General features: G+C 43.0%; 1 protein-coding gene across 1 annotated transcript; it reads left to right on the forward strand.

Annotated features, from left to right (window-relative positions):
* Positions 1–1,756: 1,756 nt before the first annotated feature.
* gata2b (GATA binding protein 2b) lies at positions 1,757–9,694 on the forward strand. The gene is made up of 6 exons (XM_069678062.1): positions 1,757–1,921; positions 2,121–2,521; positions 3,106–3,654; positions 5,197–5,342; positions 7,909–8,034; positions 8,810–9,694. Exons 2-6 carry the CDS (start codon positions 2,296–2,298, stop codon positions 9,092–9,094), a joined length of 1,332 nt encoding a protein of 443 aa, XP_069534163.1. The 5' UTR covers positions 1,757–1,921; positions 2,121–2,295; the 3' UTR covers positions 9,095–9,694.
* Positions 9,695–25,869: the final 16,175 nt, after the last annotated feature.

Here is a 25,869-nt window from a genome sequence, read left to right on the forward strand (position 1 = left end):
GTTCTTCGCCGATAAGGTTTTTATCGCCACGCCGGATCAAAAGGGCTCACACTCAAAGCATGTGTATTCTCACATTATCATGCTGATGAGCTCTAATACTGACGCACGTGTCCCTCCGGTATGTTCTGCTCTCTGCAGTTTATAGACGGAGGATTTTCCTCTTAATGCTGCCTGAAAAGAAGCGTTTTCCCTGAATAAATAATGACTTTAACTTATCTACAATAGAGCTGATTCTTCATCTAAGGTAGCTGACTGCAACTACAATTATTAGAGGCAACGTTAGATAGATAGATAGATAGATGGATAGATAGATAGATAGATAGATAGAAAGATAGATGGATCTGACCTGTTGAATTTCTAAGTGAGCTACAAACACCGACTAAAAAGTTGGAGCATTATTTTGTTACTATGTTCCTGCATATTATGCATTTTGTAGACTGTAAGATAAGATGAGATAAAATTTGATGACGTATACTACTGGTAAATTATGTTTGTTTTCTTCTTCCTCATTCAGGACATTTCACTTTTTTAATCTAATGTCATCTGATCTGATCTTAAGGCTGTAGTCAACCTCGCTGATGCTTGTTGGCCTGTTCTTTGAAATCTCAGCAGGTCTGAGGATGTACTCGATGTATTATTAATGCTGCCACAGTGTAAATATCAGCTGCAGTGTCCTTCCTCGAGTTCATCCGCTGGGACTGCAGCAGACTCCGGGCAACCCCGTCCATCTCTCTTTATCTCTCTCTCTCTCTCTCTCTCTCTCTGTCCCTCTTAAAGTTCATGTCCTGATTCAGTTTTTTTTTTCTTCACTAAGATGCACTGACGTCAGGAAACGGCGTCAAGCAGGCGGCAGAGTCGGCCGGCCGGGGCTGCACGCGCTCCCTCTCCAATTATTGTCTGTCAATCATGCGCGAGGGGGGAGAGAGAGTAACGAGAGAGAGTGAGTTTGCTGTATATATAAAAAAAAATGCAGCCTGAACTGGTTAGCCATTAAACGACCGATAACAGACCAGGAATCAGGCCGAAAAAAACGAACATGAAATGCAGCGCAACAAGCTATTTCTTAATTTTAATATTTAATAAAAAGGTGGTAAATTTAGGGAAACAAAACACATCATCAGCACCGAATTTATCAGAACACAACCTTTCTTCAACCCGTTTGCTTCAGTTGTGAAGTTCATGAAATCCTAAATGCAGATTGACAGATTGTTAAACAGAGTGTTTTATTTGAGGGGTTTTGCTGCACACCTTAAAGACTATTTCACATTTAGCTTACTGATAGAAGTTTCCACTGGAGTGTGAGACCAAATGGCTATCACAAGATGCGGTAATACTTGAAGTCATACAGCTCCAGTTCTTTTAGGTGTGTCATTTACTATTTTTAATCCAATGTTTTAAGATATAATCAGCCTAATTTGTCTGTGTCGATGTGATGCTGAGCCCTTATGGAAAATAGCAACAGTAGACAAATGGATATAAATGTTTGTATAAAGCCTATTCATTTTAAACAGCATATATATTATGTTTCAGGGAATATTACACACTAATTAAACACTAAATTCCATTAAGTACATCAAAGTCATAATACAGTCCTGGCCTCAAGCAGACAAACTCCTCAGCCATATGAATATCAGAGAGCTGATTTTCTGCTCTCGCGACACGCCTTTGAGGTTTTACACAGCTGCCTTGTGATTGGCTGAGACAAAGCTCCGCCCCGCCCACCAGCTTGACAAGCCTGGCCCCGCGCTGTCAGCCACAGTTATACGTGTTGCTTTAAGTCCCAGCGGACGGAGTTTACTCAGACAAACAGCAGCCGAAACCTGGAGGGGACCTGCAGCAGCAAAAAAGGGCACGAGACAGTCAGACAGAGAGGCGCGAGCTCACCGGAACCTGTGGATAAAACAGGCTAACACTGGAAAAGGTACGACGTGTTTGTTTTACTGCCATGAGTGGAGCATTTTGTTGAGGGTTATAAGAGAAAGGGATGTGGGTGAGTGTGATGTGGTTGTAAATATTGTTGCGTCACTACGTGCACCACGAGCTCGGCGTTTGGACAGGTGATGATAACATCACACATTACTGCCTCTGAAATGTTAACATCTGATGTTTGCTTGTTGCAGGTTTCCAGTGTCAAACTCCAGAATTAAAGAGAGGAATTTAAGCCAGAAGGTCACAAAAAGAACACTTCTACTGTAAATGGACACATTAAAGATTTCCTAAAGGACACATATTGTCATCCTGTGTTGTCTGCCTGGATATTCCTGACATTAAAGCGCATCAGTGATCCACACAGAGATGGATGTGGCGGCTGATCAGCCCCGCTGGATGCACCACCACGCCGTGCTGAACGGACAGCACCCGGACTCTCATCACCCCGGCCTGGGCCACGGCTACATGGAGCCCACGGCGCAGCTGCTGCCTCCGGACGAGGTGGATGTTTTCTTTAATCACCTGGACTCGCAGGGAAACCCGTACTACCACAACTCCGCCCGGGCCCGGGTGTCCTACAGCCAGGCACACGGTAAGATGGAGCTCACTAACAGGGGAGAACATTTAACTAATATAAGATTTAAAGTTTTTTTCCCGAAAACAATGGTTTAGAAATAGTTTATTCATCAAATAGCACAAATAGCATTTATCTCCTTCAATGTTATCAGAGGTGTATGTGACAGTTTTTTTTTTTTTAAGTTAAACGTTAATTAAAACGTTAATTATTCTCTGGCTTTATTCATAAACACATTGATTTCATTATGTCGTCACATTCTTTCATTAGCCTATTTGTTTTTATGGTTTAAAATTGTATTTTGTTTTTGGAAAAAAAAATTCTTGAGATTAAAATAATAAATAATATAAATCCTCGAAAATGCAATTTTGCACGTGTGCAATCTGGAACAGATTTTTTTTTTAAATGTAGGCTTATATTTTAGTTCAGGAAATACCAGATTTATTCGTCTATATTTGTGAATTTAGGTGAATTTGTTTACACATGTTAATCAGGAAAGTGTGTCCAGTGAATCAACAAGTCTAAAAAAAATAGCTAACAGTTTCTCTAAATGCTGCATCGTCCTCTGTTATACTAATTTTAACTTTTGTTTTATTTGTCAGCTCGTCTGACGGGGATTTCATGGCTGGACGGAGGGAAAGCAGCGCTGTCAGCCCACCACCACAACGCCTGGGCCGTCAGCCCCTTCAGCAAGCCCAGCCTGCACCACCCGGGCTCCGCCTCCCCCGGCGGCCTCTCCGCAGTCTACCCGTGCAGCAGCACTTCAAACACGGTCTCGGCCTCCTCGCTAACGCCGCCGTCTCACCCCAGCCCGTATCGGTACACTTTCCCGCCTACTCCGCCAAAGGACGTTTCACCGGACCCCGGAGCCGCGTCTCCCTCCGCCAGGACGATGGACGAGAAGGAATCTATCAAATATCAGTTGTCGATAGCGGAGGGGATGAAGATGGAGGGCTCCGGTCATCTGAGGAGCAGCCTGGCCTCCATGAGCGCTCAGACGCCCTCGACCCACCACCCCATACCGACCTATCCCACCTACTCGCTCCCAGCGGCGCACGAGTACGGCGGAAGTCTGTTTCACCCTAGCAGCCTGCTGGGAGCTTCACCGGGCTACAGTACCAAGAATAAGGGCAAGACACGCTCCTGCACCGGTGAGTCCATGAAACACAGCAGACACCAGCCCTTAAAATAAAAATATATAAATAATTAGACAGTCTGTGAGTTTATATTCCACTTTTTTGTTGTTAAAAAAAATCTAATGTACATCTCTATATGCCTTGGCGCTCTGAAGATCATATTTGCTCTTTTTGTGGAACAAGGATGATTATTTTGCTCTCACAGAGCAGCTTTGCATCATTTGCACTGGTTTTAAATGACAAATAAACTGAATAAAATGAAACAGAATTTGTTTATGATCATATTACACATATAAAGCACATGATTATTATCAAACAAATCCTAATGAGAATTAATTTTTTTATTCATTTATTTATTTATTTATTTTTAAAGGCACAACATTTAATGTTAAAAACAGTAACTTTAACAAGAAATGTTGTCTAACTAGTCCAGTCTGTCTGGATACAATACATTATAAACTCATTAAATGTAAATATATCTCTAATTATAAACAGGTTTTGATTTATTCTGCATGTCCTTAAACACATCCAGCCTGCTGTAATGTACAGGCTGTGATTTATGCATCAGTAAACTTCTTAATAATTTTGGAATTTGCATAAGAATAAATAATACAAATTATAGTATTTTTCAATATATGTTTTCGGAGGCCTGAGCCTGCCCTCAGAAGTCCTCCACAGATACACTGTAATAATCCCCTTCTGTAAAGCACCAATCTGTAACAAGCGAGCTGCAGCAGAACAGTGAGCTGGATTGAACCCAGAGGTGTGAAAGGAAGATCCGCAGGTGCACGGAGCCAAAACCTCAGTGTTTAGGCTGCGAGTCTCCTCTCGGTTACATTAGACATGAATACACTGTCCTGATTGTTATTTGATGAGAACAGGAGACTCCCAGCTTAAGCCTGTCTGTGTTTAACCAGTTTATAGAGGATGGAGACCTGAACTCACTGTGGATAACTGGTGCCTATTAAATTAGAGCTGACCTTAATTTCCTAAAGTATTATTATGACTCTACAATAGATATGACATAGATTGCTGTTTTATTGACCTACATTATCGTCGTTTTTTGTCCTTACTGGTTGTTTGTCTCGGACAGTCTTGGACATTTAGCTCAAATATACTAATTTATTTTGAAAAGGGGGATTATATGGATCTGCTTTATAAAATAAACGATCTATTAATTATCTATTTATTATATATTATTCACTGACTGTCACTCTTCCTAAAATGTATCAGTGTTTCTGCTTCTGCAAATGCACGGAAGTATTAGTCACTTTGTACCACCTGTTTCTTTCTCTTAATAGTCAGTGGGTCAAAAAGTTAAATACAAAATGTACTTTATCTTTAACTGAAAGGGTTGTCTGTGGAAATGCAGAAAAAATGCACGTGCACGCACACACAAGTTACTTCAGAAAAGTGGCAGTAAAAACTGATGGCGACCAAACACATCATATTTAACATATGTGCTTGTAAGCCAAATCAAACAGTAAGAGGGGTTTGAAATTTAGCAATCAAAGTTGGTCTAACAAACACATCTTACACATGTGTGTTCTTCTTCAGAGGGCCGCGAGTGTGTGAACTGTGGAGCGACCTCAACCCCTCTGTGGAGACGTGACAGCACGGGACACTACCTGTGCAACGCCTGCGGCCTGTACCACAAGATGAACGGCCAGAACAGACCGCTCATCAAACCCAAACGCAGACTGGTGAGTCCCATTACTACACAGTGTATGTGTGTGCGTGCATGTGCGTGTGGCAGTAAATAAAAAGAGTGTAAGGTGGAGGGAGAGGGGGGGAGGAGGAAGACAATTGCAGGAAAGTTATATTTTCCCAATCAGTTTCCAGGAATTGTCTCACTCGCTCACCTCTGCTCCCTCAGCTCAGGCTGTTAGCACCATGGTTAGCACAGACGGGCTATCTGTGCTCTGTGATCATTATTACGGCTGCTTCTGATTCTGACATAGATAGCAGAGCCAGAAACCCATCCCTCTAAACAAGGCAGGGCTGCACTGACACTTATTGTGCAGTGTGATGTTTTTTAAAGGTGATTTTATTTTGACATATTTGTAGCACTGTTTCTGTGCAGTGAGAACATGTGTCTCAAAATTAGGTTTTACCATTTTTAGTTTGATAAAATGTTCCAGTTGAGAACTCATTGGATAATGTGACCTTGTATTGTCACAAAGCTGAAAACAGAGACTGTTTTGTAGCTCTTGAAAAGCAGACGTTTTGACAACACATGGTAGTCAAAGGACAGAAAGAGTGCGTGTAAACTGACAGAGCAGCTTTGGAGCTTTTCTAATCGTCCCATGATGACCTGCTTCAAACATCAGTGTTGCTGGGAATCAGTCAGCCCAAACGTTATGCCCCACTCATCCTACTTTTCTAGTTTTTTAAACAGTTTAAACGTATAAAAGCTTTTGTTCAGAAAAGTAAATAGCAGGCGTCAAAAATGTAAAGAATGAAGTCCAATTTTAATTTTGAGCCAAAAGCATCAATTATGCTAAAAAATATATTTTATATATAATTATCTCTCCTCTCTTCTGAAATATTTAGGCAACATGAAATAAATATTACTATATGCTATATATAATTATTTCAAAGTAAAGCAATACATTTGCACCCTTATTTTACTCTAACGTGTGCATCAGTTGTGTAAGTCGTGTGATGCAGCTGCAGGAGGCACCTATAAAACGAAATAAAGACAGGGTATTTGCAGAGTCAACAGACGCTGCTCATTAAAGCAACAGCAGCCTAATTAACATTGTAGGGCAGTGACACGTATGGAAATGGCTTTGAACTCTTTTATTTTGAAGGAAACCTCGACGAATGCGACAGGACGACGTGAAAAGGCGAGAAAATAGACGTAAAAGCACTATTGTAGTAAAGCTGTTTAATCAATGGACTATTCGCTAACATGCACGCGCCCCCCCCAAAAAAAGTTCGCAACATGATGTTCGACTTATTGAAGGAATATAAATCAACCAAGAAGAGCAACAGGTGATACTATTAAGACTTGGCGACAACAATATAATTATTGTGAAATTTGGGATCATTTCGCAATAATAATAAGAGAATAATTTAAGGAAAGTAAACATTTTTATTCACGTGATCTGGTATGTTTTTTTGAAGCACGCGCGCTGTAATGAGTCGACATCGCCGCGACAAACAGGTCAAAATCTGCTCGACACCGACCTGCAGACACCTGTCTGCTTCATACTAAATATACGAGCCTGTATTCCAGCGTCTCACAGCTTTAATGGCTCCCTCTGCCATATATCAGGCTGGTTTCCGTACGGCTCGGTCGGCCCGGAGCTCGCTGGTGTTCAGCAGCAGCTTCCAGAAGTTTCCTCTCCGGATGTCTGACCGGTCCAGATAAAGCAGCGGGGCCAGCGCCTGTTTCCTGCTGCGGCCTCCTGACTGCAGGCTCAAAGCTCGATTCACAGTGGTCAAGCTCTCAGAGAAAGCACAGAGTGAACATTACAACAGACGATAGGAAAAGTTATGGACGCTGATGTATGACCTAACAGGGCAACTATGGGCGCTGTGGTGGGATTTTCAGAGTAATAGCCCCTAATAGATTACAATAAATGATATAATTATTAGAGCATTTTGGTTGAAGATGGATGTAATAATTTCCTGCAGTGGACGTAGACCTAACTCATTTCATAACTGTAGTTAAAAACAGAACTTGAAGCATTTTCCACAATAAATACATCAGGCTATATCAAATTAACATCCCTCTGACATCATGTTTATGACTTTTAATTTGAAGGATTTGAGGATGTCATTTATAGTTTTATAAAAAACAAAAATAACATCTACAAATGTTTTTAAAAGCTGCAACAAATAGTTGATTGTAATTATTTTTCACTTGACAGAAAATTAAGTGTCAATGGTGATAATCAATCAATTAGATTTACTGGTTCTAACCTCTAAATGTGGATATTTCTGTTTTTCTTACTCTCCTATGATAATAAACTGAATATTTCTGTGTTGGGCTGTTGGCGGAACAAAATAACTAATCGGAACATGTGCAAATTTTTGCATTTGCGGTTAAATAGGCCAACCAATTGATCTATTATTCCTAAGATGATCTGTATAATATTCAAAATAATCTATTTTGAGGGCCTGAAGTCATGAAGCTGTTTAGAAAGTTCAACTATTGTCATAGATACTTGAATATATTCCAAATGAATTCCTAAACTTCCCTCTGCTGTCTCTGTCTGTGTCACTAACCTCTAATCAAGCCTCATCTCTTTTTCCTCACAGTCTGCAGCCAGGCGAGCGGGCACCTGTTGTGCTAACTGTCAGACGACCACCACCACGCTGTGGAGGCGCAATGCAAACGGAGACCCGGTGTGCAACGCCTGTGGCCTCTACTACAAACTGCATAATGTAAGTTTTTGACTGCTGATCGCCAAGTTGGGTCTGTGCGAAGCCAGCAGGGTCAAGTAGACGGGAAGTAAAGTCAGGCAGGTTACGCTGATTGCTGAGGGATAAGTGAGGCCGAAAGAGAGAGAGAGAGGGAGAGAGACTGTTGGACCGGTTGGTGTTTTCTTTCTTTGTGCTTTATTGTTTCCATGGGAGGCGTAATCCCCTCGAGAGTCACAATGGTGGGACTGCTGTTAAGTGGGACTGCAACAAGAGCAGTCTCCTTATGAATACCATTAAGACTGGTGGCATGAATAGATTACAGTTACTATCCATGCATACTTATAAAGGATGAAGCTGATTCTGTTTTTCTCTAAATTTCAACAAAAAGAAAGAAAATGACCATTAAACTGGTGCAAAGTTTTGTCTGTGTAGCCAAAACCTGCTTCCTTCTTTCTCTTCAATAGACAGAAAATTAATTAATCCGCATCAGAAAATAGTCCCTAACAAATTTAGTATTTACTCCTCTTTTAGTACATTTCATAAAAACCACATTATCCAGGCCTTTCAGGAAAATTACTGGAAGTTAACAAATGAATCTACAAAGTTTTAAGCAGAGTACAATGTTTCTCCATGGTAGGAACCAATGGGCTTTATGCTCAGATGCTCAGACAGGATTTACAGTTAGTTAGATTAACGGATAGATTATGTATAGGTGTTCTTGAATACATTTTCTGTACTTAGTTTGAACTTTCACTTCAAGCCGGATCACTCACCCCCTCTTTCCTCCCCCACACAGGTGAATCGACCTCTGACCATGAAAAAGGAGGGAATACAGACACGCAACCGAAAGATGTCCAACAAATCCAAAAAGAGCAAGCGCTGCAGCGACAGCTACGAGGAGTTCTCCAAAAGCCTGCACGACAAGAACTCTCCCTTCAGCGCCGCCTCGCTGGCCGGACACATGTCCATGGGCCACCTGCCGCCTTTCAGCCACGCTGGACACATGCTACCCACACCCACCCCGCTACACCCGTCCTTTGGGCACCCGCACCACTCTAACATGGTTACGGCCATGGGCTGAGAGGAAGAGGAGAGGGGTTGACGTATAAGAACGCTGCAGAACCTGTGGTGGGAGGAAAGGACTTTTGTACTTCTCATCTATTGGTACCTGATTTGATGGAGGAAGTCAGAGAGATATTCTGCTTCCTGTCGGCCGGGCGCACACATGTAAACACAAAAAAGTAATTGCACCTCATAGTTTTATCCCCACTGACAGCCTGACTGGCTGCAGTGTGGTTCGGTATGTGCCCTACAGGTTTAATAACTGTGAATATTGTAAATAAGTCTGAAGGGGACGTCTCCTTCACAACATTAAAATAAAATATGCTGGATTTTTTTGCTCATGGACAATTTTAAAGGAGTTTTCACAAAAGAAACAAGCAACAAAAAAAGGTTTATGAGTCTGAATTTGATGACACTGTTTATTATAATTATTGTTATTATTATAATTATTATTGTTATTAAGATAATTTATTTTCACTGCCTTTTTTTCTGACTATATCACCTGAATCATAATATGAAGCTGTTACAACAGTTATGAATATATTTTTAGCTGAAGCGCTTTCTCTGAGCTGGTCCACATTTATACTCATAAGAAATAAAGAGATCAAGTTCACTATCACATCTGCTCCTTCTATTCAATACTCAATATATAATGCTACATAATAAGAACAGATACAGGAAGTCATACGGCTAACTGTGCTGTCCTCTGTGCCATAATGGGACAGGATGGTAACTTGCAGTGTACGTGTTACAGATGTCCCACCTCATTAACGCACCATCAGGCGTTTAATTCATACCCTTAAAAGTCAGCTATTTGTTTCCTTGTACAATGATAATATAGGTTTTTTTCTGTGCATCAAATGTTCTGTAGCTTTCCATGCATCCCTGTTTATCTCTGGATCAACACATTAAAGGAATAGTTCAACATTTACAGAAATAGGCTCGTGCACTTTCTTGCCAAGATTTAGATAAGAATGATTGTCGTTCTTGTATGTTTACTGAAAGCATGAACATGGGTGTCAGACAGGGGGGGAAATCCAGATCGACATACAGGGCCTCACAAAAATACACAAAGGAATGGCCTTGGATGTGGGGAGGGACCGACAGAGAATGACCGTACGGGGCACAGTACAACACCCCTGGTATGACTGTTAGCTTAGCTTAGTTCAAAGGCTGGATGCAGGGGGAAACAGCTATCATGGCTCTGTCCAAAGGTTACAAAATCCAACACCTAAAGATTCCTTCCCATAATTTCCTGAGTCCCAGAAGTTACTAAGCTAAAGTCAGACATCTCTGTAAGACCACAACGTGACATTTTCAAACTTTTAGCGTGGGTAAAACAGACCTGAATTGCAGGTGCTAATAGAGCTAGCTTTATGCTAACCTAAGCTAACTCCCTGCTGGATTAAGCTTCGTATTACCTGTACAAATGCCAGAGTGGTTTCACTTTCACATCCCAAAATGTCTTCTGACTATTCCTTACGCAGATTTTGGACTAATAGCCAGTTCGACCTCCACAAATCTGCTCCACAAGTGTTGCTAATGTCAGCGACATTGTGAGGTGAGATCTTAGCATCTAAATAAGGAAAATACGATGTTTAGTGCAGCTTTTTTTAAGCCTCTATATCATGACTTTTGCTCAACACTTCTGACATGCTGCCAAAGTCAGTGAATTCACGCTCACAGAGAAAAGAAAATGCGGTGGCTAATGCGTACTGCTAATTAATAAAGAAACCATATAAACAGTGACGGCTGAGAAATTGTACAAACTTTATCTTTAATAAGCCAAAAAGAAAAAACTCCATAACTTCCATCTTCTATTCATCAAACAGTCAATAAACCATGTTTATTGTCCAACCAGGGCACAGAGGGGCTTTTGTAGCGCTCATCAGACCTCCTTGGCTGCCTACCAAGTCATTTCTACCCTCTCCTTTTAGGACGAGCTTTGCAGTAATTCTCAGCAGCACAGTATCAATGCACTAACATCACCCCTGTAACCCTTGTTGACATGAAACACCACTTCCCAACAAACAGGTTACTTCACTGAGAGCTGCAGATTAGTGCTGAGAAACTGAGCAGGCTGGGCCATATGTCCCCACAATTACTTAACCATCGGCTCATTAGATAATACTCTTATGAAATTGGCCTCCTCGATATCAGTGTGTTACATGACGGCGCTCTTACAGTGACATAAGACACCTTAGACCTGGCAGTGAACATCACGTCTGCTTTAGGGTCAAAGAAACATTGTGTGGTGGTGCAGTGTAAAACCCTTTAACCTTTTAAAACACATTCTAACTGTATTACCACACAATGATACCTGACTCAAAAACTCAGATCAATTCACTTTAAAATATGACCTTTCTCAAGCAGGTTAAAGGGAGAACATTTAAAGAATATTCTAAAAACTTAGCGTGTAGAAACCAGGTCAATATGTCAGTCGGCCTTTTTTCAATGTGGTTCCGCTGCAGCGCTGTAACACTGCCTTTGCCATTTTACATTGAACCAGGCAACGCTGGCGTAAAGCCGCCCCCGTGTGTGGTTTTACACAGCGTTCACACGCCTCTGTTACGCCTCTGTACCTCCTATGCCAGTTTAGAGGGGGAACAACTTTGCCCCCCCCCCCCCCCCCATGCGTTTTACATAAAAGATGAGGCATAACAGAGGAATATTAACCCTGCCTTGAACTGGTAGTGTAAAAAGGGGCTAGTGTGTTTAGTTGGAGAAATTATCAGCTATAATCAGGGGCGTCAGTCTAGTGAAAAAACAGACTAAGTGGGCCCAAAGAAAATTTAGTGCCACAGCCCTGCTACAATGTAAACCATACAGTCGGTGAGATTAGTAAATGGCGTAAAGAGTAGGGGCGGCTGTGGCTCAGTGGTACAGTCGGTCTTAACCGGAAGGTTGGGGGTTCGATCCCTGATTGCTACAGTCACATGTCAAAGTGTCCTTAGGCAAGACACTGAACCCCGAACTGCTCCGAAAGGCACAGCCATCAGGTATTAATGTGTATAGATACTCATTGAAGATTGGCATGTAGGGTGTTGCCATCAGCGTGTGAATGTGTGTGTGAAGGGGTGAATGTGACATGTAGTGTAAAACAGCTTTGAGTGGTCGGAAGATTAGAAAAGTGCTATTTAAGTACAGTCCATTAACCAGTAAGAAAAATTCTCAGTTTGAATTCCTTAGAAATCTGAAGGCCGTCTCTACCTCGACGCTCCAGCCGGGAGTCTTTAGATGACACAAAGTTAAGGGTCAACTCAAGTGCAGCATGCAGCCTCCTCTCAAGTCTTCCCTGACCTTTCACCCTGGAAGCACTTACCCCGTCATTCTTCCAAACCCCCCCACACGCTGCACTCAGGCTTACTCACAGACCCTTTTAAAATGTCACATCCTCACCGAAGATGTTAGCGAACAAACGGTACTTTCCTCATAAAGAGGAGATAAAACGCAGCCAAGAAGTCCTCTCGAGGTGAACCCCCTCTGAGGACGTCTGTGGAGGAGGAGTTAGGGGGACTGGGTGGGCATCCTAAATCAGCTCACTGCTGAGATTTATATTTCCTACCGTTGCACGAGCGCCCCCCTCCTAAGACCGTTTGTTTTTCTACCAAACTCAATTAAAGGAATCAAAAACACGGCCAGAAGTGAGTTCAGAGGAGCGGGTTAGCAGAGAGATGACGATAAAGGAGATGAAAGGAGGAAGGAGCGGAGTTAGACAGCTCAGAGCCCTAATAATGACACAGGGAGGAGAGGATGACTAAGGTCATGAAAAAAGGTTACTGTGACCCCGATTACTTAAAAATAACCCACTGTCTCCACACTCTCGTCCCCCGGGTAACAAAGAGACAAATACACCTGTGATGCAGTCATTTCATTTTAAACACACATGCTCCCACACTGCTCATTCTTAGAGGACCCGAGTGTGTGAGACGTGTCCTCTCGGCTGCAATCTGGGACGAGCTTCAGCGAGATCTGGGTTTGATTCACACAGTCGTTGTCTCTGCTGAGATCTCAAAGGGGAGGAAAAAGACAGAGAGAGGGGGCCACTATCGGCCGTCCTCAGAATACGAGATAGAATCAGCAGCGTCCCAGAGGAGACGTGAACGACACAACGCTGACAAAACTTTCCTGTCCACGGGGACGCGCTGACATACTCTCACTGAGGCCAAACATGAGTGCTACAGGGAGATGTTATTCTTATATTTAAAGATGGAGATATAAAGTATGCTGAGGTCTTTCCTCAAAAGTAATGAGACTTTTATGGTTCACCTTAAGATATCAAAATGTAGGAACAAGATAAAGTTCCTCCTAACAGGAACACACAAAGCAGGAAGAGGAAAACCTTTAGGTGGCACTTATGTGTTACATTACAACAATAAGGAGTAATCTGGGCACACTAACACACACACTGTACAGGCACACACACTGCAGGAAAGGTAGGACATGCTGACACACAGCGCATTCTCCCTGAAAAGTGGGACACCCTCCAACCACCCGATCCACAACCACTGACAAGTCCCTTTCAGACCGCTTTTCTTCTCCCGTCTGAGGCAGACAAATTCATCCCTCTTGTCTCCAAACAATCGCCTCTTTTCTTCAGCCGGCTGCACCAATGAAAGAACGAGGGAGGGTCCATCAGAGAGGGAGGGAGACATACGTCTACCCCACAGAGCTACACTGTAGCACCAGGCTAACGTCCTGTGTGTGAGGGCCCCTGGGACTGGGCGTCCGGACCCCCCTCCTCCTATCTTATAACACATTTGACAAAAAGCCCCGGGCTCAGCCCTCAGGAAATCTGAGAGGAGGGGTATCTAGGCCGGGAGTGAGGACACAGGGAGGGAGGGACCAAACATCTCAGGTACGCTGCACCTACACTGGCCCATATACGTGTGTAACAGCAGGGTTTGGTGAAATGAGCTAGTTTAGAGACCGCCGCCAAAGCCGACAGTGTTTGAACCTGTTCCTACTGAAGGTGTGGCTGAAATCCTGCTGCCTGACTCAAGTTTGAATCCAAACTGTAATTTGGCATCTTTCTCTCTTTATCGCATCCATATGATCTGATGATTTATTGACTAGTCTATTGACTATGCATCTTTTAAATTTGGTTATTTATAAGATTGCTGCTTTCCCTGGTCTTCTATAATCTTTAACAATTACTCATTAAAGGGCCAGTTTGCCGATTTTCAACCTCTGTCCCATCGTGCTATTATGTGGAGCTAATGCCATTATGGTAGAAAAAAATGCTAATTGGAGGACGCTATCCACTTCTCCAGTGGGCCGTGGAAAACCTCCACTGGACTACATAAAACACGTCATCTGGTGGAGGCCAGGGAGCTCGCTAAACTACACTTCCTCAATCTAGGAAGCCCGCCTTTGCTCAAGTCCCAGGTAAATCTCAAGTCATGTTTTCGTGGGCAAGTCAAGTCAAGTCAAGTCACAGGTTATGTCAAGTCAAGTCCCGATTTATATAACCTACCAAAAAGTATGACAATGAATTGTATCTGTCTGACTGTACTGAGTCGTAATGAGTACGACTGATGAGGCTTCTCTTTGGGGGAAAAACATCAGGTAGCGGTGGGCTTTGATGTTGCGTGTTGCCATAGCGAGGAGTTCATTCATCATTCATGACAATCACATACCGGGAGCTTTTTGAGGCGTCCAATCATGATTCCCAGTTTGCGCTGCGTACATACTTGTTAGTTAGACAGAAACTTTACAACATTGAATTGTATAATTTTATATTTAACAGCAAACATTCAAACTTATTAACACACTCAAGTCATCTGAGTCATCATGCCCCGAGTCAAGTCGAGTCTCAAGTCATTTATTTTTTGTCACGTCAGATTCGAGTCCAAGTCATCAAGTCTCAAGTCCACATCTCTGGTGTTCAGATGAAAAAAACACATAGTGTAAAATGTAATCATTTGTTCTGTGCGGTGCCTTGAAACGTTGCCTGCTCTCCTGTTTTCCCTCCCAGACATTCCACATTTATAACCGAGTCAAGTCTCGTTAAAAATCGTCAGGTTTGAAATGTAGACTGTCAAAGTCCTGTCAAAGTCAAAGATTTTTTAGATGATCCGTCTGTATATTCTTGTCATTTTCTGATTCTGTAGCGCTCTGAGCCATTGCCTGCAGTAAATAAAAAAAGTGGTATTTCACTCCAGTGTCTCTCGCTGGGCCGTTCCTTTCAGAGGGAGGGGCGCAATGCACGCTGGGTGTTGTAGGAATGTAGAATGGGCGAAACCACGAGCTGTTTGTACAACTTTCTCCACAATTTCCAATTTCAATTTCCAATTTCAAATATTATTGCTTCTATCGATTACAGAGAACACCAGCTTTGACTGACAGTGGCTTTTCCTCTAAGGATGATACTCATTAATTAAAGCCCTACAATGCATTTCAGTACCATCCAAACAAATGTTAAACTCACAGTGGCACAAGAGGAAGGAAGAGTTAGGGGACATAACGTAGGCGATCTAGACCACAAGTAATTCATTGTTGGTGAATACAAAAAAGTATTTGCAAAAAGGAGAGGTGACTCCTAATATTTAATGGAAGAAGACAATCTTGTGACTGCAAAACACCTCCAAGGTTAAAGGTCAGGATCAGAGTCATAGAATAGGGAGGTATGTGTGCTTCCTCGCACATAAGGCACACGTTAACACTTCATTCTCTGTAGACTTTGCTAATCTCCCTCATTGTGTTACCAGTGTGTGTGAGAAGATACGACAGATAGACAACAATGAAAAACTGGCACACACACCTGATGGTCTCCAGACACCAATCGTCTCCTCTTGTGGTATAATTTAGCTGTTTCATTTCCTCCTCTCTGAGAAGCTTCCTCACTTGTCCACCTTTCACTAGTACTTATTTTATTTGACCCAAATTTCCAGTTGGTAGCACCGACCTGAAACCTTTTCCTTTCCTTCGCCTTACGTAAGAGCAGAGTTTTGTACCTGAAATAGATCCCATCGACGGCGACGAGCAGATATGCTTGCGAGATCGTAGATAATCATTGGTCGTGGATTATCCCGGAGGCCGAGCGTCTCTGCTGCTAATGTCGTCTCTCTGCCGACCCTTCTGTGACCTGCTGAGGCCCCCTCTTTGCCCAGGGACACATCACTGGAGAGAAACACAGAGAGAGAGAAGAAGCCAAAAAGAGAAACACGCACTACCAAGAGAGCTGAAAAACAACAATCAGAAAAGAGAAGACATGTTGAAAGGTGGACGAGGGAGGCCGTGACAGGAATAAGAGCGAGTCAGAGTGAGACGGATGAACACATTGGGGCCTGTGTTTGTTGATTTAAATGATCAGGTTGTCTCGAACAAGCTTAGAGCCTCAGTATTGAACCCAGCATTCAGCTCGTATGTTGCAACTCCAGCGGGGTTTTTTTTAACAGCTCTCACCTCCCCCTCATCAGATCCCCGCTCTGATATCTCACTCAGCGTGCTGGAAGTGACTGCAGTCAAAACTGATAATGAGCTAAATATGCAAAACCGGACACGCACACACAAACACAAGATCCCGCACACAAATTCCCCCCAGCTTTGATTCTCCCTCATAAGACTTTGATGGTAAAAGTGTCGCGATGTGCCTTTATCTCCGTTTTCTTCTTCACATCTCTCTTTTTCTTCTAACTTCTCTTCTTCTTTTTTTTAATTCGAGCTGATTGCCTTTTTGACGAGTGCACCTCTTATCAGCCTTCACCATCGAGCTGCTTCTCATTTCCTCTCCTTTTTATTGCTTTTTTTTTTCTCATTGTGGTGTGCTTCTTTAACCCTTCCAGCACCGCGTGCGTGTCTGACATTAATCGACACATTTAATTCTTTACTTTTTCACCGGTAAAAGATATTTCTCAGGGCTTTTCTCACATACAAAGTGATCATATTGCTCCACAGGAACACAACACAACTTTCACACACTTAGGTGGGGCGAGGGATGGAAATCGGGCCAAGAGAAACTGGAGACATGGATGTGAGCGCTGAGAGAGAGAGAGAAAAAAAAAGGAGAGTGACAGACATGGATCCGCTTCACATGTTGTGTCTGCTGCTGCTGCTGCAGTGCTGTATATAACCCAGCAGACCCCCCCCTCCCCTCTAATGTCCCACCACTGCCCTCTGTAACCATTTCCACACGGCCTCACACAGCGTCTTCACATCTTTAATTTCACTGCTTTTGTTGCAGTGGCCGCAACACCCTGTTGTATTGTCCCGCACACAGCTCAGATATAATGAGGCTGTTTGTCACCTGCAGAGGAGCCAGAAACCACTGCAGGCTGCAGCTGCTACGACTCAATGAGCTGGAGGACAATGTGTGTTTCCTAAACAGTTTAACCCTGTTAACCAGTCGACTGCTCATATGCAGGCCTGCGCACACACACACACACACACTACATGCTGAGATCTAATGAGACAATAAAACAGTATAGGGATTGATCATGACACGCACTGTAAAAATATATTCTCTTATTTCAAACAAATACAAGGCTACATTTAGTTATATTTGTGCCTCAGTTCTGAGTATATATTGCAACATTTGGTTATCACACTTAGATTATACAACAGTTACTTCTGAACGAGTAATCTGATTGGACAAGAGGTATTCCATAAGTGCTGATATAGAGAACAACATCAGTCCGCCTCAGCCGTGTGTCTGAATACTGTTAATGACATTACAGCAGACTGTGTATGTCTACATTGATCAAGCTGGTACCTCTGAATCACACAGCAGACTCTTATTTCACTGGTTGATGATAAATGAAAACATACAGATAAATGTACATGATCAACAACAGCTGATCCGTGGTAACCTGTAGACACAGAGTGCAGGAGAATGTTTGGGTTGCTTGGCAACAACAGTCCAGTTTCAGTTAAGTTGTGGAGCAAAAAATAATCTGTTGTTGATTATTACTTTTTACTACTATTTGCTGCTTGTGTAACTGTTGTATAAAAGCAATATCACAGAGAGGGAGTGATGTTGTGCTGGATACCAGCACAGGCCTGTTCTCTGTGTTTGCTCATCTACAAAATGTCCCATACCTCAGCCTTTAAGAAACACAGATATAATGCCATAAAAGTGCACCTGCTTTCTAAACACATTGACCTGTATCAAGCTTTTTTTTTAACTCTTTAGTAACACAAATATCTTCTGACACGTTTCCTCACTATGTGAGCAGGTGCACGGTGATGCAGAGAGCTGAACAGACTCGAAGCAACGGCTGAATTCAGCAGTTGGTGGTGTTATAGTGCCAAAAATGAGTGCAACACAGGAGGTTAAGTAATAAGAGTAAAATACATACGAGCAACAGTTACTAAGAATACTGTAGCAACATCCTCAGACAGCCAGGAGAGTGGCTAGCTTAGTTAGCAGCAAAAAAAATACACTGTAAAACAATTAATCATGGTAACTTATAATTCCCAAGTATGGTACACAGTGTCCACACTAATCAAATGAACTGGACTTTGGGGTCAAGTGTACTCGAATCAGGGCCCGGGTCCCTGATGTGAAAGCCCCCTAAGTTGTCCCAAATGTAAGCGGCTGTACAGTGCAGTGGTTAGCGCTGTCGCCTCACAGCTGGAAGGACCCTGAATGCACCCCAGTTCGGCCATGAATCAAATGTGAAGTCTGAGTTAACAAAATGACTAAATTGTAATTAAAAGTAAACTAAAGGACATAAGTAAAAGTTAATTTGACTAACAAGAGTTATTTGTTTTGAATTAATACAAATGTATCTCAACTTATCTTCTCAAATACAGTAAACCTAAGACTTTAAGGCAGCCTGGAAACTAACTTTTTTTAGTTCTTTTTTTTTAGCGTATGAGATGAAAAAGCATCAATATTACAGTCACAGTTCAATTCCACTCCTGATAATACTTCTGAAACATGTGATAGGCGGTACAGTAACACAGTAACACAGTGTGTCTGAAGCACTTACAGTCCTGTGCTTGTAACAGGAGAACAGAGCAGTAAAGCAGTACTTTATAGGTGGAGATGAGCGGAGAAGGTGAGCAGGGTGAGGTTTCAGAACATGGACTAATAACCTCACAGCGTCACTCAATCCACCGCGATTGTGCCGCAGCTCCTCGGCCGCGTTGTCACGGCAATCTGAGCGCCATTGTCCTGTTACGTGGCCCGGGGCCGTGGTTCATGAAGGAAGTATTTTCTTAAATGACAATAAAAAGAACAAAGAGGGTGTAAGCGAGCGGTTTGATCGTGTTTGTTTCACAATAGATCCAGTTTAGAGTAGACAGTCGGGTTTCCTTACACTGAGACGTGTGAAAATCTCTCTCTCTCTTATTGTACACACCATTTCTTATATCAGTGTTTGACATTGTGTGATTGTCTATAAGCATAAAGGTCAAAGTGTCCGAGCTCAGACTGATGTGAGTGGCTCAGCTTGGGCCCACATTGACTCCAGGACTCTCACAATGGCCGAGGTCTGCCTGCTACACAGTAAAAACATTGTACTGAAACCCGTCTCAAACCCCCACCCGTCTGTGGTCGTGGTGTGGTGGTGCAGTGTGCAGGGAGGCCGCTCGGATGCTATCTAACTCGCTCATCGGTCAGGAGCACAAACCCAGAGAAGGACTCGGATGGAGAGGAATGTGAAACGCTTTAGTAGCACTGAGAGCTCAATAGATTGAAGGAAAAACGGGGAAAACTTTCAGATATCTGTCCAAACCTGCCTCATTGAGATTACTTTTATAGGCGACTAAGTTAGAATAGAAAATGCTACATAATGAGAGTAATGAAAGTCTACAAGCTACGTCTTTTATCAACATAACTAGCAAAGATTTTAAAGAAGGTTGTTGCAAATGTTTCTACAAAATTGACAACAATATCTGTTCTGGCACTACATCTTGTTACTAAAAGATCATTTGAATTCACTATGTCAAAGTCCTGCACTTTGTGTGCTCACCTTCCACTGACAAAAATGCACTACTTTTCATATGAAAAATAAACTCACACCTACACGACACAATATTTTTGCAACACGCTAAAGTTACAGTTTGGTAAGGTTAAAGGAGAGGTCATGTTTGTTGTTAAAATATGCTGGTTTCACATGAGACACAAACACTGGCATACTGCGGTCGCACACGTGTTAGCTCATTCAGTGTTTCTCATACATGTATTTAATCGTCGGCCAGCAGTCGGGAGTAGTTGGCTTTTCCTCTGAGAGATTACGGCGGACAGTAGTGAGAAGACCGGTTATTTTAAGTTTCTCCGTACGTGTCGTTCATCAGCTGCTGTCGAGCATGCGGCGAGTCCAATCAAATCTCTCGTGGGAAACAGGAAGTTAAACTAGCTCACTCAAAAGCTAATGGATCAGACACAGACTGTTTAGCTGTGATAACTTGGCTTGGTTGTAGATATTCTAAGTGCAGCCCTAATTTGAACAGCAGGAAGGTATCCTCACTCTACTTCCACTTTCCCTTTTATTACTGTGTCTGTCAATGTTTACTTTGTACTTTTCAACTTTTGACTTTCGGCTACATTTTCAAAATTTGTTGCGTGTAATGCTACAACATTCTTTCTTTCTTGTGTATATTTGTGTTGTCACTTTACTCCACCCGTTCACCTTTCACTCACCGTCTCAGCCCGTCCTGTTGGGTCTCGCGTGTGGACTCTATTGTGTGAGAAAGTGGTGCACATACAGTATATGGCATTCACAGACACGCACTCACCTACAGATGGCTGCTGTGTGTGTGTGTGTGTGTGTGTGTGTGTGTGTGTGTGTGTGTGCGGGGGGGATCGTGGTTCCGCGAATTTCTATAACAGGAAGCCGGGCTGGAGTCAGCCCACACACCAAGGATGCTGGGAGGCTGGAGGCCCCAACCATGGGAGAGAGCGGAGAGGTAAGAGGAAGTCGCTCGCCTAACGGTATATTAGCTTTTATAAGGCAGAAATAATGATTTAAAATAAGACTCCGCTGAGGGCTTTGATTCCAGTGTGGCGGGAAGACGGATGACATGACTGACAGAAGTCGCGCGTCCTCTGTTAGCAGAAAACCAGCTGCACCTCAGGCCGCCTCACCCGTCTCTCACCTCGCTAATCCTTTAATGGCAAAGCAATGAGAGGGAGAGTCAGCAGGCGGGAGGACGAAGGAAAGAGGGAAGGGTTAAAAAAAACAACTAGAAATGCCTCTGCAGGATGCATGATTGTAAAAAAAAGTTGGAAGAATAAGTAGATCTGGACAGCTGCCTTTGATCTGAGAGATCAGACACAGATCAGAGAGATGATTCTAGAAAAATGCACGTCGAATATCGATTCTTCTCCTTCGTGTTACAGCTGACAGACGTTCCTAAAAAGCTGCACTCGGAGACAAAGAGACGTGTTTCTTTTTAGCGAAGTATGTGTGACTGTTTGTGTGTGTGTGTGTGTGTGTGTGTGTGTGTGTGCGTGTGTGTTGTCCAGATTAATACTCCATTGTGAATGGAGAGAGGGAGGGCAGCAGGGGATCATGTGACAAGAGTCAGACTGAACCCCGGCGCCTACACGCTTCTCAGGGGTCACGCAGGGGTCGTCATGTGGCTACTGTGCCCACTGCCAAATATACAAACACACACACACACACATATACAGGCAACGCCACACACACACACACACACATAAATCACAAGTGTACGCAGAGACACAAAAGCCCTTCAGCACACAGTAAATCAAGAGACAACAAATGCACAAACCAAGAACACAAAAGGACGTCAAAACGACACGTTAGCATATAATGTACACACGTGCTTTAACTATAATGACATGTTTTGTATTATCCATCCCACTAGTTCTAATTCAATCTATATTTTAATCTTTCACTGCCTGTTTCTTCCTGTGATTCTCCCTTCACTCCCTCTTAATCTCCTTTTTCCCAGCCCATGTAACCTGAACGCACCACGTCCTATCCTTGTCTGCATATTATTTCCTCGGCCATTAGTGACATCAGCTCAGTGCAGGCGGAGGCTCGAGCCGACCGGGAGAAGGAGACACTGGGGAAAAGATGGAGGACAAGCGAGGCGGAGGTAAAGTATTTCCTACAGTGTAAAGAGAGGCTTATTATTAAGACGGAGAGGAGAGCACGGCGGAGAGGAGCTGGATCCGGTTTCAGTGTGTTTTCACGTTCTCTCCCCATTACTGTAATGCGCCGGGGCCACTTAACTAATGCTTTAAAGCGCTGTGATACCCGTAATAAACAGCATTACACAATGAATTAGAGCATGAGAGCCACTGAGAAATGTAGACCGTGCATACTTAACCCCTCCTCCTCCTCCTCTCTCCAAACACACACAGTAAGATGACTAACTTCATTACCCTCCTCGTTCCTCTTAGTGAGCGCAGCGAATTGAAACCTAATTACCACACCAGAGCCAAATTAAAAGCTTTTCCTCTCAATGGCTGCAATCCATCTCCTGACAAATGAACAGCGCCACTTCCACTGTGTTAACGCTCGCTCGCTTTCTCCCCGCCCTCCGCCCTGCATTCAAACGGCTTCATTCATGCCAGCACACTTCCTTTGAAACAACACTGAAGCAGCAGCCAAACATTATCTCACTTACACTAATATTAATCACATTTATGAGACGTAAAACACATTACATTTGTTATTCTCTGTTATTCAGACTTCCTTCTGACACCTCCGTGACAGATCACACTCGTCAATTCTGAAACCAGCTGTCACGCTGATGCTTTTATTTGATCGGTCATCTTCTGCCGTCTGTTTTTTCTCAAGTCCCGCAAACATCCGGCACTCATTCAACTAGCTCCATTTTTTCATAACCGCCTTAATATCAAAGCTATAGAGAAATCTGGTTCACATTGAGCATGCTTCTAATAAGGCAGGCGGCTGTTCATGAATGAGTCCGCTTGAGGTTTCTACCTAAGCTTCTCTTGACACCGGAGCAAAGCACGTGCTCATGGTGGATCAATGTTGGGTTTCTAAGTACTATAACAAAGAGTACGGTCTGTACCTGCTCTTTTTGGTGCTAGATAAAAAAAAGCTTGATCGATTTATTTATTTGATGGCTGCACGGTGGTGCAGTGGTTAGCGCTGTTACCTCACAGCTATAACCTTTTCACACCGAAATTAGCGCGTTGACGTGGGTTTTTCAGACCTGCCAATTGTCTCTTTTCCCATTGCCAGTAGAGTATCCTGCTTTCAGTCTCTTTTCTGCTGCGTCATCGTCTGACCTCACAAATGCGCCCGAGACAGGGTTAGTAAACAGTGAAGGTGTTACCGGGGTTAGGTCTTTATTGTATCTATTACTCATTCAGTCTTTTTATCAAACTTGACGTCGACAATTTTGGAACGATGTTCGAGCGCTGCTCGGACGGAGACGGGCTGAATTTGTAGCTGAGATGACAAGGAGTCGCAGAAGTTACCGACAGAGCACAGCATCACGCTGATAGTAGTGTTTCCCATTAAGCAAAAAAGCCGGGTGTTAGTGGGTTTTTTGACCAGTTGGAAAGCGGCTCTAGAAGGTACCTGGTTCGAATCCCGGTTTGGACTAAGTGGGGAGTGGAGTCTACATGTCCGGGTACTCCGGCTTCCTCCCACAGTCCAAACACATGCTTGTTAGGTCAATGCGTGACTCTAAATTGCCTGTAGGTGTGAGTGTGAGCGTGAAAGGTTGTCTGTCTCCGTGTGTCAGACCTGTGTAACCCGCCTCTCGCCCAATGACAGCAGGGATAGGCTCCAGCCTCCCTGCAGCCGTGAACATGAGAAGTGGTAAAGATAATGGAGGGATGGATAGATCTGATTAATATTAGTTAAAAAAAAAATGCAGAATTAGATTCATAAATGTTAGTAGCGTGGCTATAGGACTGGCAATGTTGGTCACTGGTTGTCCTGTCAGTCCACATCTTTGGTCCAGACTAAAATAACTCAACAAATATTAGATGCACTGAAATAAAACTTGTAAATGTCTGAGGTTCCAGAGGATGAATCCTGATGACTTAGATGATCCTCTGACCTTCCCTCCAGCACCAACATGAGGTTGACATTATTTGTTCAGAGATTAATCTCTCGTCAAACATTGAAACTTGGTGCACATGCCTCTTTCAGGATGAACTGAAATCCCTTTGATGTGTGACGTTTCCTTTAGTACCAACATCAGGTCGATACTTTGATTTGTACTTTGGTTTACGAACATAGACCTTTAAAAGTAAGGATTTTCCCTCAGCCTCAGATTTACTTTGTGTTTAGAGCTAGTTACCTCCACTCTAATGCACTAATAAACATTACCTGCACAACCTAACAGAGCTGCAGTTGTCTTTTCCTTTTTTTCCTCCAAACAAAATCTGACTTTAATGGGGGGGTGTAATGCTAATTTCAAGCTTCATATTTCACTGTGCGCACTCTGTGATACCTGTGGCGTAGCTTAGGGCTGGGTATCGATAAGGATTTCTCAATACGATTCAATTCCAATTCACAAGGTCCCGATTCGATTCGATTTCTGATCCGATTTGGTCTCAATTTTTGTTAGGGGTATTTCAGTTACAATATCAATGCACCTCTAACCTGGTGCATTATCAAACATTTTAATGTTTACAATAAGAATTGACCCCAAAGAAGTTATATCCAGTTCTTTTTATTTTACACAGACACGTTTCTACACATATTTTTAAAGATCTATCTTGGGATTTATTAATCGATATTGGGTCATTCAAATGAGAATCGATTTCTTAAACCCAGCCCTAGAGCTTAGCTGGTGCTCTGTGCAGGCCCTCATTCTCTGCCTGCAAGGACTCAGTCAGCTCTGTCCCTTTAAGAAACCCCGCCCCTACAAGCCCACTTTCTTCTGGTTGGCCAGCTCTCCGAAGCCTGCTGAGGCTGCACTTTGTGATGTCACAAAGTGCAGAAAAAACTGTGTGAAACCTGGCGTTCACTGCAGACTGAGCTGAGAAGCCGGGGGATTACTCAAACTCACTTTTTAAATTTCTTTGGCCTTTAACGCCTTTATTGTTAGAGAGAGGACAGTGTTGGAAACAGGGGATGACATGCGGCAGGGGCACGATTCCAAATACCTAAAATATGTTTGTTTGTTTGTTCACTATGCAGACAAGACAAGTATGAGGAACAAACTCATGCAGGTGCTTATCAGATCAGTACATCTGCATGCAATGAAAAACTCCCACATCCATCAGATCATCTCCTTTCTGAGAGGTATTTGCACACAGAGCTCTGCCAAAAAAAAGAGTATAATAAAGAAATACAGGTTACAGTCAGACTTTGAAACATGCCACGGATTAAGTTTAATCACCCATCTGTCGGGCTGTAATTGCACTCAGTAATTAATAAAGGCATGTATCAGTCAGAGATCAGATGTTTGGGCAGTAGGAGCGGCTGTTTAATCCAATGATGTCTTCTTTTACAGATAGTGGCGGCTCCCAGACACAAAGGTTATCTGCCCGGCTCGCTGCTCGCTGCCACTTAATGGAGATCTCAGCAGATTACTGCTCACAAATTCACTATTACCGTTACTTTCTGCTATCTTTCCTCGTCTCTGGTATTTCTACCTTTTACAGGATGTGTCTGGCTTATAGGAAACAGCCGCCGTTACTGCTGTTTTCTGGGAACAAAGATACAACACTCGCTCCTCTCTGGACACAAAGGTGGTCAATGGAAAGCTGGTTTACGCCAAGACTCCATCTGATTGATTCACAATAGCCTGAACCTTTAAAAACAGCCAATGCTAATACATGTAAAGTGACCTCTCTCTGTTAGACTTCTGTAAACGTCCGGTTATCACATGGAGGGCAAAGTGCTCTTCATTTTAAAGTCTTTATCACCAGTCAATCCCGGC

Source organism: Semicossyphus pulcher, unplaced genomic scaffold (genome assembly GCF_022749685.1).
Source record: "Semicossyphus pulcher isolate SPU_LCO1_2020_fin unplaced genomic scaffold, fSemPul1.0.p SCAF_3, whole genome shotgun sequence".
Lineage (NCBI taxonomy): Eukaryota > Metazoa > Chordata > Actinopteri > Labriformes > Labridae > Semicossyphus > Semicossyphus pulcher.